The 18,345-nt window shown below is 41.4% G+C and overlaps 1 protein-coding gene across 1 annotated transcript in view; it reads left to right on the plus strand.

Moving 5' to 3' along the window:
• The window catches only part of LOC150083378 (uncharacterized), a 169,187-nt gene that overhangs the window by 115,786 nt on the left and 35,056 nt on the right, over positions 1 to 18,345 (plus strand). The window contains exon 3 of the mRNA XM_090377226.1: positions 604 to 748. Coding sequence (XP_090233352.1) covers positions 604 to 748 — 145 coding nt within the window. The remainder of the gene's footprint in view (positions 1 to 603; positions 749 to 18,345) is intronic.

The following is an 18,345-nucleotide window of genomic DNA, read 5'->3' on the forward strand; positions in this document are numbered from 1 at the left end:
TCTAATGCTAATACTAATATTAATGGTATACTTTTGATGGTATGTTTGTTTTTGTAAAATTGCGGGCTTTCGCTGAAATAAATCCACGTACATCACATGCGTTCATGTGTTTTTGTTTTGGGCTCTGTTTGCGATTGCGGATGGCGTACACTCCTCCGCTCATCACGCGTGGTCACAATATGTTCGGAATATTTTCTGTATAATTATTTGCCACTAGAACGAAGTTGTTGCTACAATGCGATATCTTAAAAATGTAAGATCTCCTGGATATTTAATTCTCCTCGAATGAACTTAATATAAAGTAGACTGAGATGATAAAAGGGTGCAATATTACTTGATATAGTATCTTTGGATCGAAATCGTTGATTTTTAGAAAGGTTTTGTGATTGGGATGAACTGAATTGGAAATGGGAGATACATTTTAAAAAATTGGAAGACTAAAATTTAATTTACATTCAGATTCTAAACTAGAATTTTCTTGATTTTAATTACGTAATAGATATTTACAGGCTTGTTCGTTAGATGATTGGATATTTATGTAACTCTACTATTATCCGCAAGTTATTTTCAATTCTTAAGAATGCAGTTATTTTTATTTCTCAGGAGTGCCAGCTAGGCCAAATCTAAGCCTGAATTTTAACAGTTCACCCAAGAGAGCACGACAACATTTGACTCTAAATTTCGGTTGTGCAGCTTTAAGCGTAATTGGAGAGAAGATAGATCCAGATATTTCTTTAGAAAAACAAGGGTAATGATTTTCTCTTCTTATATTTAAAAAATCATACAGCCAAGTTTTAAAATATTATGCATAAATAACTATATTTATAAGTCTTTGACTTCTCATTTTATATTATTTTAAGATGGAGTTTGTCAGACAGATTATGCCTTTGGATACAAATACTTTAGACTAAGCCGATTTGATATTTTTAAACCTTTTTGTCCGTAGCTTAACTTAACGTCTATGACTGTAAGCTGGCTTGTCTCTTTCACTCTTTACGCTGGGGTTCGAATCCCGTAAATAGACTAGAGGAATTCTTAAAGAAATAAATTATGAGGGGGCTCCATGTTTTGTTTTTCAAGTTTTTTTTATAACTAATACCATGACTATAATTAATATGACCAGATTTGAAAAGTTAAAAACGGGACAGAACGTTGTTGGCAGTACAGTAGTATAACTTCTGTAAGATACAAATCAATTACATTATGTACAGATGTTAGTTTTCTGTATAATATATTTTTTTATTTAAATAGAGTTATTTTTTTTTTATCATAATCCAAAAATTCCTAACATTGGAATTTACGGTTAGTTATTTCTAAGAATTGAGTTCAAGAAAACTAGTGCAACTTATATATTTCTTCCTAAAACATATTCTCCTATCAAAATGAGATGTTTTAAAAGTATTTATTGAATTCAAGATGAGAAAATTGTCCAGGCCACCTCAAATCAACATTTTAATTTCAACGTAACTGTTCGCTTACTTTTCTTTCTGTTATTTTAGTCCCACATTCACCACTTGCCATTCGTTTGGAGGAGTTTAGGTTCAGATCCCATTGGAGACAGGAGGAGTTCTTAAGGCCTCTTCAATTGAGGACTGCAGTTGGTAGATCTCGGGGGAAGAGAGTAGTGTTTCCCTCCCGTGAGTTATTCCGAATTTTTCAGCCCGCACAACTTGCAAATCAGCTCGTTAACGCACATTTTTACAGATAAAAAAGACATGTGACGTAGCACCCTGTATGACCAAAGTAGTTGATACTGTAGAGTATCCAATACAATCAACAATCCATTCTGTTATGTCGTTCTTCACACGTGTAATTTCATAAAATAATTATTGTCGTTTATAATGTCAAACTCGGTTGTCCTAATCAAGCTTTTTTGTCAACTACTAGATGGGCGTTGTCTAGTAAACATCCAGTTGTATTCTTCTAATTACTCAATATTTTCTGTTCACAAATTTAAATGATCTAAATAGGTTTATTGATACTTTGTCATCTTGACTTTTTAAAACTTCTGTTTTTGCCTTTTTCTTGAAATTGAACATTTGAAATAGAGCAACTGGATAAAAATAAAATCGTTTTCTTTTTTGGCATGATCCTTAATTTTCTTTGATTTTATTATTTTTGAAACTTCAATACCAGTGCTATTTTGCCTCTCTATTTCATGAATTGATGAATGGCTTGATACCCGCATGATCAACGCGGGAGTGAAGTAGTACATGCGTTATATTTACCATGTTTCGAGTTCACGTGTTCGATGCTTATTGTAGAGTTTTAGGCACATCAACGGCTTAACCCATATTGCACCGTATATATTATGTCTCTAAATTGTGTGTGTGTGCTGTGATCGATTTCGTTTTCTGCACGAAAAGCTCCAGTTTCCGGGAGAAAAAGTTGTGCTACCCTCTCCTGAGATTGACTGACTTAGCCACGTGTCCAATGAATGCAGTTAATGATAATATTTTTGACAAAATAATTACAGTACTTTTATATTCCTGCGACCCATCTGTCGTGCTGAAATATAAACAGAATGCATGAAATGAAGTCGGTGGCGTAGCCAGCAGAGAAGAGTCCATTGCAAATGGAGTTCTGACTGTTACACCACTACAAAAGCCATGATTCTGTGAATTTATTTTCGATAATCGTTTTGGTAAGATTTGGATATTTATCTTCAGATAAATAATAGCCTTTCAATTAAAAAGTGTTTTGATTTTTATTTGTGCGCTACAGGAAATAAACCTCTTCCATATCCTCAACAATTAAAAAACAATAAATAAAATTAAAAAAAGATTTTAACACAAAAAATCCGCATCATTTCCCGGAAAGAAACGAGAAAAATAGTCATTAATAATAATGCATGTGAATTTAGCATTAGCATTAGCATTACTAGAGGCATATGATGCAAGAAAGCAAGCTTATTCAGCATCAGCCAAAAAAAAAAAAAAACACTCCCATTTCACCCCTCCGTTCGTTCAAAATACCTGTCCAGCTGAGCCTTAAATTTATTTAGGCTATCAACTTCCACAACAAGGAATGGAAGTCTGTTCCACCAACCAACTACCCGCTGGCTAAAGGCAAATTTCCGCACATCTATCCTACATCTGTCTTTCCCACAATTTGATTTATGCCCTCTCAGGTGATTATTTTGAGCAAGAGGAAGAATCCCATCGGCATTGAGCATACTCAAACCATTCAAGGCTTTATATACCTTTATAAAGCCTTTAAGCCTTCTCTTAAGCCTTTCTTCGTAAGAGCAACCCTTTGTTCCATTCACTAATCTTGTTACCCTTCTCTGTACTCGTTCCAGCAGCTCTACATCCTTCTTGAAATGAGGCCTCCAGACCTGTATACAGTACTCAAGGTGTGGCCTGACCATTGCCTTATACAAGGGAATAATCACCTCCTTATCCCTGTTGGAAAAATGCCTGTATATCATTGACAAGACACCATGAGCTACTCTTGCAGCCCGTCTGCACTGCTCAGAGAACTTCATATCTGCCTGCACAATTACCCCCAGGTCCTTTTCATTCTCTATCACTGTCAGTATAGTACCACAGAGTTGATACTTTGCTCTGGGGTTACTGTTTCCCATATGTAGTACTTTACATTTATCAATATTAAACTTCATTTGCCACCACTCAGCCCATCTGCTCAACCTTTCCAGATCTTATTGCAGCAGCAGCAGCAGCATAGCGTCAGTAGTGTCCTTAACAACCCTACCAACCTTTGTATCGTCTGCAAACTTGGACATTAAGCTTGATATACCATCATCAGTTTCATTTATAAATGCAGAAAACAACAATGTACCCAAACTGAACCCTGAGGAACTCCGCTAATAACATTAGTCCACGATGAGCAGTGTCCATTGATTACTACTCTGTCTTCTCCCCCTCAACCATCCCTTTAAGAATAGCACCAATTTGCCTCCAATGCCACACTGCTCCAATTTGTGCAGCAGTCTTCCATGTGCAACAGTATCAAAAGCCTTTCTAAGATCCAAATATATAATATGAAAGTTATTCCCTGCATCCAGTTCTTTTGTGACTGCATCATAGTATCCAATCAAATTTGTCAGGCAAGACTTTTCCTTAACAAAACCATGCTGTGTCCGAGCTATAACTGAAGTCTTGTCTAGATGATCCTGCAGTGCTTCTTTAACCAGTGCCTCCATTAATTTTCCTGGAACAGAAGTTAAACTCACAGGTCTATAATTACTTGTGTCAGCCTTTGATATTCCTTTGTGAATTGGGGGTTACATTTGCACATCTCCAGTCTATGGGTACTTCCCCTGAGTCCAAAGAAGCTCTCCTAATTATGGCTAAGGGTTTGCTTACTTCCTTTGCTGCCTCCTTTCCCAGGTTCCTTTTTTATGTTTATCCTCAACAATTTCTCCTCCACTTTCCTCTCATTTATTACAAAATCATCTAGCTCACTGCCAGAGTTTACTTCACCTCTGACATTCCCCTTCCTGAATAACTCCTCATGTGTGAATGTAGATGCAAAATACTCGTTTAGTTTTTTAATCACCTGAGCAGGATCCTCAACTGTTGAACCATCAATATCCAATGGACCAATCTGATTCATCTATTTCCTTCAAGAGTTTACATAGGTAAAGAACTCTTTTCTGTTTTTCTTTGCATCCTTTGCCAAGGATTTCTCATAATCTGCCTTTGCCTGCCTAATCTCCTTTGTGACTTGGGTACAGACCAGCTTATATCTACCATAGGCTTCCATGTCACCCATTAATTTATATGTATCCCATGCATTCTTCTCTGCCATATGTCTCATCTGACATCCATTTAGGCCTAAACAATCATCCAATAAATCCACAAAAGCCTTGCTAGTGTGTGAGTGACCAACCCACAAATTCCAGTCAATATTTCTTAGTTGGTATGTAAAGCCTAGTAGCTTTCAAGATAAGTTCTTTGAATGCTTCCCATTTTGAATTTGCTGTTGGTAACGTCATCAGTTGGTCCCACTGTATAGAATTTAAATACTGTCTCAGACCATCGTAGTTGCCTTTACGAAAGCAAAAACCCTACCCTTTACCCCTGAATGTAGTTACCTCTTTGAGTAAATCCCACTTCAGCACACTGTGATCACTGCCATCTAGTGGTTCCTTTATCTGCAGATTCTTAATGCATGAAGAATCACTATTGACAATTAGATCAAGAGTATTACTCCCTCTAGTTGCCACCCGAACATGCTGATGTAGAAAACAATCATCCAATATATCCACAAAAGCCTTGCGTGTGTGTGAATGACCAACCCACAAATTCCAGTCAATATCTGGGAAATTAAAATCCCCCATTATAAGACTTTCTGATTTACTGGCCCACTCTATTTCCCTGTACAGTTTCTTATTATACTGATCAGAGTCATTAGGCCTATAGCACACTCCTACTCTCAATTTTGATTTCCCAATGCTTATGTCACACCAAACTGACTGGGCACTGCACTGTCCAGCGATGTCGAGTGGCTTCACTTCCTCGGATTTTATGTGTTTATTAACTAATAGCATAACCCCTCCTCCCTTCCTGTCCTTTCTGTACACATTGTACTCCTCAAATTGCAGTTCTGCATTCCTTATATCTGTGTGACACCATGTTTCTGATATCCTAAGAATATCTGCCTTTGATGTTTTGAGTAATACCTCAAATTCATCAAATTTATTTACCAAACTCCTAGCATTTGTGTATACGCAAGTGTACATGCACCTGTTTCTATTCTTAGCTACCCTAACACAACCCATGTGTTTACTTGTACTGCAATGACTCCCAGCAGTCTCTGAAATATCCTGCATCTTGTTTTCCAGGCTGCTGCTCATTCCAAAAGAAGCAGTGCAGGAATCACTTTCACCTCTGCCAGTGGCAACTGATAATCTATTAGTCCTTGTATCCCCCAAGCTAGCAGATTTCCTACCCACCTAACACTGCCTCGATAGCTTCAGCAAATATTTTTACACCCTTTCTATTTAAGTGTATCCCTTCCCTGTAGAAGCAGTCTCTCCTGTTAACAAGTACAGGCCATCCTGAAAAAAATTCTACCCCTTGAGCCTTGCACAATCTTTCCAGAGCCGAATTGATCGACAAGGTTCTCATTATATACTCCCTCCTATCGTATCTGGGCAGAATTGCAGACACTTTCAAATTCAACCATAATTCTCGGCTTTTTTTCAACAATCACCTGTACTTGTTAAGTAATTCTGCTGGTCTCCAACTCTAAATTGAGGATTACATCCTGTAACCGGAGATAAAAATGTTGTTATTTTAAAATAAATAGCTGCAATAACATAAAGTCGTTCTCATTGACAGTACTGTATAGGGATTTCGCCACGTGCGAAACCATTATACTGTCACTGAGAAATCGAGGTTCGAATGCTGTCGTACAATGGAGGAATTTGTAAAAGCTTCTTCGGTTGGTGCTGTAATTATCTGATCTCAGGTGGAGCGTCGCCACCGTAATAATATTATTACGGTGGCAATACATAATATTATTATGTATTTTTTTCTATTATTAAACTTGTCATAATTTATTCTGTCTCCGTTTCGCTCTTTGTCTGCAGTAATTCGATATTAATGATGAATCCAGAGCGCACAGGCCTCTTTAATCAAGGTCACCAGTTTGTTTAAAAGGTAGAGGGGCTAATAAAGAACAGAAAAAGAAGGTGTAAAGCAGGTGTTATATTTATATAATATATAGGGTTCATAGAAACAGATAATAGTGTTGCTAATTACTTTTACCTGTGTATTGATAGATGATGGTCCCATTGAGTGCCTATCAATGTATACAGGCAGTAATTAATACTTATTTAGTATTGTTTTTTAATATTTTATTTAGTATTATGTTCTTTTTTTTTTCATACTCGTATTTTATTTTATACCTTACTAGCTTAATACCTCACCTTAATAGCTTCATATCTCGGCCTATTAATATCATTATCATTATACAGCTCGCTTTTTCACAGTACGGCATTAATACCGTATGTATCTATTAGTTATTGGTTGGTTGATGATAATTGGGTATATAAAATTAAAGACACAATAGCATTCTAGTAAGATTGCACAAAATATGTATAGCAATCGCGTAGTGTTTAATTAAAAAATGGAATTAAAGATCATCAATAGGAAGATTTTATGGTAAAAAATTATATACCGATATACAGGGTCTCTAAATTATTCACCTCAACTCAATGAGTTTTTTTTTTTCTTATGCGGTTGGCAGCCTTTATCCCAACAAGCATTGCGAGAGTAGTACAGCATTAAATTAGCGACATGCGAGAGAAAGCAGTGTGCGTGTTGTGGCTGTGGGTAATCAGATCTGCAGTGATTGTAAAGAGACGTTTTTAACTAGAATTCCAGAAAGATCCACCTACAGAACAGCTATGCGGCGATGGTTGAAACAGTTTCAAGACACCGACATTGTGCTACACCAGAAAGGGGCAGGTAGGCCTAGTGTATCTGCAGATAAAAATAGGAAATTCGGGAAGTGGTTACCGGAAATCCTACAAATTCCATCTGCTGGGACAAGGCTGCACCTGCAAATACCGCGAGCAACACAGCACAGGGTGTTTCGCAAGAGATTGAAACTTTATGCTTGCAAAGTGCAAATCGTCCAGGAAATTAAACCTCATGACAAACCACAACGAGAGGAATTCTCTGTTCACATTCTGAACCGTCTAGCCGAAGACGATTACTTTATGGAAAATGTCGTTTTCAGTGATGAAGCAGCATTTCACCTGTCTGGTAAAGTTAACAGGCACAATTTTCGTATGTGAGGATCTGAAAAATATCCACTTAGTTCATGAATATGAGCATGATTGTCCCAAGGTAGACGTGTGGTGTCCATTGCCCTTCAGCTAAGAGATGATGCCATTTTTCTTCCAAGAAAACATTGTGAACCCTGCAAATTAACTATATATGCTCGAACTGCATGCTTCACCTTAACTGAGAGATATGCAGCCACATGTGACTATCAACAAGATGGGGCACCACTAGAACTTGCTTTTGATGATGAACACGAGCATGATTGTCCCAAGGTAAATGTGTGGTGCACATTGTCCTTCAGCTAACAGATCACGCCATTTTTCTTTCACGAAAACATTGTGAACTCCGCAAATTACCTAGATATGCTTGAATTGCATACTGCACCTCAACTGAAAGATACTCTACATGTGTTCTATCAATAAGATGGGCATCATGACTACTACACTAGAACTTGCTTTTGCACGATTTCCTAAATAAATTCCTAATCGATGGATACCGAGATAGTCCCATTCCATGGCCTTGCTCCTTCCTTGATTATCACACCTATGGATTTCTTTGTGTGGATCTACGTAAAAGACAAAGTGTATGCAAAAAACCTAACGTCACAGATTAAAGACCAGATTTAACAGGGAGTGACTTCCATTTCTCAAAAAATGCTTCAAAACACTTGGAATGAAATGGAATACCGTCTTGACATTCTACGTGCTACTAAAGGTATCCATGTGGAGGTTTATTGAGTGCGGTTGTGTGATAAGAAATTCTTTGAGTTACTTTATTAAGTGCAGCAAACCGTTATACAATAACTATTAGAATAGAATTTTGATTGAGCTTCATAATCAGGTGAATAATTTATAGACACTGTGTATTTACTAATACCGTATTACATTTATAATATAAACCAAGATCGATATGACATCAGAATCGATTCTATACATTATTTTGCTATATACACCGATGAGCCAAAACATTATGACCAGCGGAGTCGTTGTGCAAATCGAAGCAACTGCAGGTAAACTACGGCGCGTGCCCGGGTTGGGACGCGGTATAAAAAACACCTGATACTGAGCTCCATTAATGAGTGTTACTCTTGTTCCTCAGATGGGAAAGACAGCGGACTTAAGCGAGTTTGCCAAAAGCCAAATTGTAATGTCCAGACTACTGGGTCAGAGCGTATCCGAAACGGCACGGCTGGTGGGATGCTCACGGTCAGCCTTGGTTAGTACCTACCGAAAGTGGTCCGAGGAGGGAAAACCCACGAACCACCGGCGAGGTGTTGGACGACCACGGATCATCGATGCTCGAGGTGAGTGAAGGCTCTCCCGGATGGCATGTGGCAACAGAAGGGCGACTGTGGCGCAACTTGCCGGTAATTGGAATGCTGGTGATGGAAGTAATGTGTCAACACACAGTACATCGAACTCTGCTGAAAATGGGGCTGCGTAGCCGCAGGCCGCTCCGAATGCCTATGCTAACCACAGTGCACCGGCGACAGCGCCTATAATGGGCACGCGAGCATTGAAACTAGATCTTGAGAGATTGGAAGAAGGTCGTTTGGTCCGATGCATCACGTTTCCTGTTGCACCATGTGGATGGCTGTGTATGTGTGCATCGTTTATCTGGGGAAGTGATGGCTCCTGGAACACTGTGGGATGAAAACAAGCCTGTGGCGGCAGTGTCATGCTTTGGGCGATGTTCTGCTAATACAAGGATGTATTATCCTTGCTACCCGGTCGTATCTATGAGTGTACTCAGTCTGGGTGATCACTTTTCACCCCGCAGTGATGTGTTGGATGGTTTCTGAGGCCAGATGGCATCGTTGACATGTGATATATGACATTCCGGGTTCCTTGCGATGTATTTTCTATAGTTTCTGGTTTTGATTGCCTGGTCTTGGATGGCCAGCATGAATCCTTCAGTCTCGGGGAAGAGCGTCCCGCTTGTGAGCCATGCATTGGAAGCAGTGTTATCGATGTGATCTTGATGGAGGTCATTGTAGTGTCTGCCATTGAATGTCTTCTTTGCCCATCTTTCTAACTTCGTTTCTTGTATCGTCTGGGCGGAAGGGGGTTCCTTGCTTAGGTTGAGTGGGGTATGCCACTTATCTATTTTCCTTATGGCCTAGTGGAGTAGTGCTGTGTTCTCGAAGTAATATTTCCTGTTAACTATCGCTGTTTTCTGTTGCTCTATTAGATCTATCAGGCCCCTTCCTCCCTCTTTCCGAACTATTGTTAGTCTCTCCACTGCTGACTTCGGGTGGTGTTGGCGGCTCTTGGTCATCATTGCTCTTGTCTTTTGCATGAAATCTTCTAGCTCGGTGTTAGTCCATCTATAACATACATACACGAAGGTGTATGTTAGTACTGGAGCTGCATAGGTGTTTATGGCTTTAACTGTGTTCCCTCCATTCAGTTTTGCTTTCAGCAGGCTTCTGAGTCTCTGATGATATTTTTCGGTCAGGCACTTCTTGATTTCCTTGTGCTCTAACTGCTGAGCCTGCATCATCCCTAGGTATTTGTAGGTCTCTCCTTCTGTCATAGCTTCGATCTCTTTACCAGTACTAACATACACGAATAGTGTATGTTAGTACTGGAGCTGCATAGGTGTTTATGGCTTTAACTGTGTTCCCTCCATTCAGTTTTGCTTTCATCAGGCTTCTGAGTCTCTGATGATATTTTTCGGTCAGGCACTTCTTGATTTCCTTTCGCTCTAACTGCTGAGCCTGCATCATCCCTAGGTATTTGTAGGTCTCTCCTTCTGTCATAGCTTCGATCTCTTTACCAGTTTATGGCTTTAACTGTGTTCCCTCCATTCAGTTTTGCTTTCAGCAGGCTTCTGAGTCTCTGATGATATTTTTCGGTCAGGCACTTCTTGATTTCCTTGTGCTCTAACTGCTGAGCCAGCATCATCCCTAGGTATTTGTAGGTCTCTCCTTCTGTCATAGCTTCGATCTCTTTACCAGTCAGCAATTAGTAGTTCGGCCAACTAATGTTCCCTGGTGCAGTATGTAGGTCTTGCATTTGTCTTTACCAAATTTCATCCTGATATCCGTGCTGAATTCTTCGGTGATTCGGAGTGGTTGCCGCGTAGAGTTTGATGTCATCCATGTACATCAGGTGGGTGAGGGTGTGGTTCTTTCTTCCTTCTTTGAGGTTATATCCATGCTTGCTGCCGTTAAGCATGGTGGATAGCGGGTTGAGTGCTAGACAGAACCACAGTGGGCTCAGAACATCTCCCTGAAAGGTTCCTCTTCTAATGGTGATTGGCCTGGTTGTGATGTTCTCGACCTTAATGGTGGTACTCCATTTCGCCATTGTTGCTCCTAGGAAGTTTGTCACTATCGGATTGACCTTGTAGATCTTCATGGTCTCTATTATCCAGCTATGGGGTACGGAGTCGAAGGCCTTGCGGTAATCGATGTAGGCCATATATAGGTTGCGGTGCTTCTTTTAGGCTTGCTCCATAACTGCGGCAACTATGTTAATTGCTTCTTGCATCCTTTGCTCCTCCACTTGCATCCTTTCTGCTCTTCGGCCTTTAAGTTCTGACTCTCTAAGTGGTCTGATAGTCTGCGCGGGTAGCACAGTGGTATCGTCACCGTCCTCCCCACACTGTGTAGAAAAGGCCCGGGTTTGAATCCCGTATATGACCCCCAGGAACTTTAATGGGCTTTTTTTCACTCTGTGGCTGAGTTAGTTGGTCTCAGGCCGAGATAGCAAGGTTCCCCCCCCCCAGAAATTGGGGTTTTTTTGTCCAGAAAACAGGCAAATCGACCAGAGAACACAGGCAATTTACAGACAAATAAATATATGGGTAGATGTAAGAAATTACGGGTTGCCCTAATATAATAATTTTAATAAGTGGTCTGGTATCTTCTTGGTTATGCAGCTGGTCACGATCTTGTACATCGTTGGGAGGCAGGTGATTGGCCTGTATTTCGCCTGGTTTCTTGTATCTTCGTCTTTAAGTTTCAGATATGTGACTCCTTCGGTGAGAAACTTCGGGATTGTCTCCGGGTGCCTTATCATTCAAGTGAACTGCTCTGCTACGTGCTTGTGTTTGCAGGTGAGCTTCTTGTACCAGTAGTTGTGGATGTTATCAATTCCTGGGGTTTGCCAGTTGTGGGTGTTCCTGATCGATTGTTTTACTTCTTCTCGAATTTCCCACTCTCTCATCTCTTGTATGTCCTTGGTTTTTTTCCGTGCTTCTGTCCAGGGTGCACTTCTGTTATGTCTTAGTTCACTGCTCCAGATATTTCCTTAGAACTCCTCGATCGTCTTCTTCGGTGGCCCGTTTCCTGCTTTTTCATCTTCACCCAGTTTCCTGTAGAAAGCTCTTAGGTCCTCATCGAAGATTCGGTTGTTTATTTTCCTCTGGGATCTCCCTTTGTATCTGTGTAGTCTCTTACTGAGTGAGAGGAGGTTCTGCTTATTATTATTATTATTATTATTATTATTATTATTATTATTATTATTATTATTATTAGCTATATGGTGCAAGGAAGCCTGAGGCTTATGCTGCACCAGCCAAAAAAAAATTCCCAAGTTACCCTGAGAGAGAGAGAGAGAGAGAGAGAGAGAGAGAGAGAGAGAGAGAGAGAGAAGTAGCAGGGAATCACCAAGAAAGAGAAAAATGATGATATCCAGCTCAGGACCCTGGGTGTGCCAAGCCCATTCTCACCAGATGTGAGCCCCCTGGGTTGTATTCAGCTTCGGGCACATCCCTTTTCACCATCCAACAATAATAGACTAACATGGCGGCACTCTGTTTGTTTTTTGTATCTTTGTTCCATCGCTGCGATGTCGTGATGGCAGCGCTCGCCATGTTTCGTCGCTGACGGCACCACAGTTTTGTGAAAGAAATCCAGGTGTGAGTGCGAGAAATGCATCTTCAATGACATATTGCACCTTCGTTTTTCGTAAGAAGTAATGAGATCTTCCACAAGCTGACAGTGTTTGCCGGCTTTAACATTTCCTAGAAAACCAGTAAAAACATTTCGAAAGGCATTCTACCCTGATTTCTCGCCATCGCTAAGGATACATTCGAACTGTTCGTATTTGAAAAGTTGCCTTAGTTGTGGACTAATGAAGATGCCTGCCTTAATATTGTCTGTACTAAGTGTTTGGAATTTCTCTTGCAAGAATGTGAATGCAGGACCGTTCACATCCAAAGCCTTCAACAAAATTTTCATGAGCCCCAGTTTGAAGTGGAGTGGTGGAAGAAAAACTTTATTTGGATCTACAAGAGGTTCAAATGCTACGTTCTTCATTCCAGGTGTTAATGATTTTCGTTGAGGCCAACTCCTCTTCTCGTAGTGTATATATCCTTGGCACGACTGTCCCACTCGTAGAGAAAGCAACAATACTTAGTATAACCCTTTTGTAGTCCTAATAAAATGGCCATTACCTTTGAATCACTACATATCTACCTTTCATACTTCTGATAGTGTATACTAAAGAGGACGTTTTCCATGTTTGCTTATGTTCTTTTTTGTGGATGGTATATGCAAGAGGTATTGAAGGCAACATGTTTCCATTGTGTAATAACACAGCCTTAAGGCTAATCTTAGAAGTGTCTATAAATAGTTGCCGTTGTTTGGGAACATTCCTCATGTTAATTGCTGCCATTAGACCATTAACATCCTTAAAATAGTGAGTTCCCTTTCTGTTTGATATAATTTATCATAGTCTTTATTTCAAGAACAAAATGTTGTCACTTTCACAGAATGATCTAGATTCTAGATTTCACTGTTGTTGCTTCAAGTCCAAAAGCTCTGCCTTATTCTTCGTCAGTTCGAGATCCCTGGGGAGGTCATTAAGCTCACTTTCTGTGATGTTACATGGTTTAGAAGGATAAAGATTTGGACAAAATGGTGGATACCTTGACGTAGATGGCTGCTGTACTTCGTATATGTCACGTTGACGTTCATCAGTGTCTTCATCTTCATCAGAGTGTACAGAAAAACGGTCGGGTGGTTCAGGAATAAGTTCATGGGCACTGCTAAAGGCGTAAAACGTCCCTTCCGATTCACCCACGCGTTGAGTTTTGATGAATAGTTAGTGCAGCATATGTGTGTAGCTCAGTTCTTTTCGTGATCGCCTACTTTTCACCCAAAGTACAAGAAGTAGGCCTCTTTTATGGCTTGGGTTAAGCGACGCATCCTTGAAGCTAACGTGTCTTCTCCACTTACGTAATAGAAGTCATTCGGACATTCACACAATTACGGGGCATATTAATCTTACACGACGCAAATACTGCGCATATTAAACTTACACGACACAGATACTGCGCAAAAATGAAGAGAGCAACCTTTAATTAAGAACAAATCACCCAGTGCCTAGCCATATTCGAGGATTACTGCAACAGAGTTGACGACGCGTTTGAGGCGACAACAACTTATCACGTGATGCAGTGCTAGGGGGCAGTTGCCCATTACGTCATAAGAGCGGGGTGGTACTGAAACTGCGGTGTTGCCATGCGTTTTGCCCAAAGCCATAGTTGATTATATAGAGTAACTCGCTAATATGCGACCCCAACTGTAATTCGAAAACAAGAGCCAGTCGACAAATTTTAATGTGATTTTCGTGTTCAGCAGCATGAAACTTGTCGAGATTGGGTATTTTAATTTTCGTAACATTTTACGTGTTGACCAGTGTAATATACACAGCGCAATATGGTCTTGGTCGCTGATGTGCCTAAAACCCATCAATAACATAAAGCCAGTCACAACTGTGGGTGTACCTTGGAAAAGAGATTCTTAGATACTGTTTGGTCCCTCCCCCAATATAAATAAATAAATCTTTATTGTGAAGTAGAATTACAGCACAATATCCCATCACGGCGACGAGCGCCAGGGGTTCACATATAGATAACATAAGTACAAATTTAAATGGCTACAAAATATAGCGAACACATACAAAAGGCTACAAAATACAGATTACAAATGCAAAAAGAAATACAAATACATCATAAAAACAAGGAGCTGAACACAAATAAAGAAAAACAAATACAACTTGGCAGTGATTCAGGTTTCAAGAGCTTTGATCAAGTTGTGTCTGTCCTTCTTTTTACTTATTATGGTGTCGATGTCGGCGTCCACACGGTTGAGGACAGCGAGCATCTGCTTGGGCAGAAATCTTTCGGTAAGTACAAGCCTGTTGTGGTGAGCCACAAGTGCTGGTACCGACCTTAGGCTTGGCTGTGGAATCCTCCAAGAGCAAGCATTCCAAATATTTGGAGATGATATTTGGCCTGAGATGAGTTTGGCTGTGAAGACCAGCCTCTTTTCAACGATCAGGAACTTCAACCTCGGGATGTCGAGTGCTTGTGCCATCATGGTAGTTGTGGTAGCGGGAGGTAGCCGAAGCTTGTTATTCGCCCATTTCAGTAGCCAGTATTCAGCAGTGTACACCCGCTTAAGGTTTGTATGTGCAGCAGAGGCCCATATTTCTGCACCATAGAGAATGGCAGGGTAGACGGTGGAGGTGATGAACCTTTTAACAGTGGCAGGATGTCGGACGTGTAGCAGCTGCTGCTTTGAGATCCACCGTAGACGAGAAAATCTGGTACTGAGTTTGTCGATCTGGTTGACAAAGGACATCTTTTGGTCGAACAGAACGCCAAGGTCTGTGTGCGAGGGTACGTTTGGTATTCGTACCCCTGCGAGTGAAACGTTGAGTACTGTCGGCATGGATTTAAGGGAGAATATAACCTGAGCAGACTTCAGAGGGTTGATTTTTAGATTGAAGTTTGCCAGGTACAATTCTAGATCCTTAAGTTGGGAATTGATCCTGTTGCTGAGCTGGGCGGGGTTGTCTCCAGGGTTAATTGGAGTCAGCAGTTTGAAGTCATCGGCATAGCATAGGAGACCATTCGTTGAGGCAATAATGGGCACGATGATGGCTGTGAACAGGACACCAGACAGGACACCCCCACTGCGGTACTCCAGCAGTAATGTCGCAGGATAGGGTATGTTGCTGCCGATGGAGAATAAGTATTCTGTGACTGAGAAGTGATTCCAAAAAACACAGCATATCACCTCGAATGTGAAAATTCTCCTTAAGTAGGAGGAGCAAGGCCGGAATCGACACGGCATCAAAGGCTGCGCTTATGTCGAGGTATGTGGTTGCTAGCTCAGCTCTTTGTTCGAATGCTGAGAGAATGCGTTCTGTGGTGGCTGCCAAGTTAGTGATTGATGATTTTCCTGCGATAGCATAGTGGATTTCAGGTGGTTTCGTCTGGAGGATTTGTTGAGTGATTGTGGGTAGCAAAGCCTTTTCAAGAGTTTTTAACAGACAAGAGGCAACTGATATGGGTCTGAACTGGCTGACGTTTGTGGCAAATTGGATTTTGGGGATGGGGTACACTCTGTATTTATTCCACTGGGGTGGGAAATAATGCTCAGCGAGGCATCTGTTGATCGAGAGAAGAGGGCCTATGATGAATGTGCTTAAGCATTTGATCATAAATTGTGGAATTCCATCCTCCCCAACAGTGGCTGTTGCGGGAAGGGAATTGATGGCACGTATGAGCTCCTGTTCCGTGATCTGGATAGTCCCTAGGACATCCGAAGGGTTTTCATAGTCAGACTGGACAACTGTAGATGGGACTGTGGTAGTATTTGAAAATCTGGCGATGTATTTGAGCCATTCTTGAGGATCAAGCATGTGATTGAATCCACCATGTGGGGCAGCATAGAATGGCTTTCCTTTCCTCAGAGTGCGGTTAAGGTTCACTTGGATTGCGTCAGCTTTCTTTCGATTAAAGTGGGCCCTGGCACGGGAAAAGGCGATTCTGTCTTTACTGTCATTCGTATGCTTCCATTTCTTATGTAGGACTTGTTTCATTTTGAAGCTGTTGTTAAGATCAGCAGTCCACCACGATCTGGAACGGGGAGTTACTGTTACTCGTTTGGTGGCAGCATAGTCGGTGACGGATTTAATCCAGTCAGACAGGAGTGTCACTGCAAGGCTGAGGTCGCAGTCAATGAGGACATCCCAAGGAATGCAAGAAGCTGCTTCTACGCAGAGTTGAGGATTAAGGTATTTAGGTGCTGAAACGTATTTGACTATTTTGTTGTCAGGGATGTTGAAGTTTGGCACCTGCAATGACCATGTCAAAACTATGGGCTGGTGATCAGACAGGAAGAATGCGATGGGATCATCCTCAGCTGTGCATGGTGTTGAAGCAAAAGCGAGATCCAGTAGGTTCAATCCCCTGGTGGGGTTCTCATTGACCCGTATCATGTTGATGGATTTGAAGAACTCGCAGAGCCTGATAAAGAGGTGATGTCGGTTTGGAGGCAGGTTAAAATCACCACAAACAAGGCGTTGTGCAGACGGACGAAGATGGTTTAAGAGCCAATTCCCTAAATCTTCAATAATTTCAATTGTAGGCCCTGGGGGAATATACACAGATGCGATATCAATGTGGCTGGAGTGGGAGCATAGCGAGACTATAATCGCTTCGAAACCTTCAGTTGTAGTTGAGGTCGAATTCTCATATGAGAATAGGGAGGTGTTGTACAGTATGGCTACTCCACCGCCTCTAGATTGCTCCCTGGATGCAGACAGCATGTTGTAACCAGCAATAGCTGAGCAGAAGAGTGTATCTTGATTAGGTTGAAGCCACGTTTCTGCGAGGCAGACCACATCAGCGACCTGGGAGAGGAAGATCTGTTCTGCTGAGTCTAGTTTGTTCCTAATGGACCTGATATTTTGGAAGTACACCCTGATGACAGGTGTTCGACGAACTTCCGTCCTGATTGGAGGTGTTCTGAGTTGGCGTATTCGAAAGCGAACGGCTCGACGTCCTGTCGAAATGTGGACTGGTATTTTATGGGGTCCATCACCTAGGGGACTCAGGATACTCTTATCATGGCGGAGTGGTGCCGTAACTGTGGGGTTTGGCAGAGCAGTGGTACGAAAGGAGGACTGTTGAGATCTTTGGAAGTTGTCCGGGAACAAGTCCAGTCAGCTGTGGGTAGTGATGTTGCAGACTTGGTTTTGGTGCAGAAGTGGAGGTTGGGGAAGGTGACTGGTTCTCCTATTATAGACGGGTCGAATAATGGTGCCAATAGGCCAGATAGATTCGGTTCCAATTAAATTGAACAGGTCTTGTGCGCATTCAACCCTGAACGATGCGCAGCGGGGGTTCCTGGTGTGAAGTTGCTGCACCTTTAGTCGAAGGTTTAGTTGATCACGTAGAACCTCAGCAACATGGTTTGCTGTGGTATTTGGGGCTAAGCGAGATACGAAAAGTCCACTAGAGGATCTGGACTTCTGCCGTCTGGGAGGTGTGTGGGAAGGCTGCAGTTTGGAGTTGGTCGATGTGCCAATTCGAAGCCATTCACGTGAAGCCGTACTTGTTCGTTGGCTCACTCTGAGGTTCATACTTGTACTTTCCTCTGGTTGCATAGGATAGGATGGATATGCAGTGAGGTGAATTGGGAGTGGAAATTGTAATGTGGAGGAATCCGCTGGTTCGAATATTGAATTCGCTCCGACACTTAATCCCAGGCCTTGTGAATATGAGAATTGCGAATGAGGTATGACAGGACAGGCATTGCCAAGAGTTGGGTGTGAAGGTG

The sequence above is a fragment of the Mastigoproctus giganteus genome, chromosome 7 (assembly GCF_048544385.1).
Source record: "Mastigoproctus giganteus isolate SK-2022 chromosome 7, ASM4854438v1, whole genome shotgun sequence".
Classification (NCBI taxonomy): Eukaryota; Metazoa; Arthropoda; class Arachnida; order Uropygi; family Thelyphonidae; genus Mastigoproctus; species Mastigoproctus giganteus.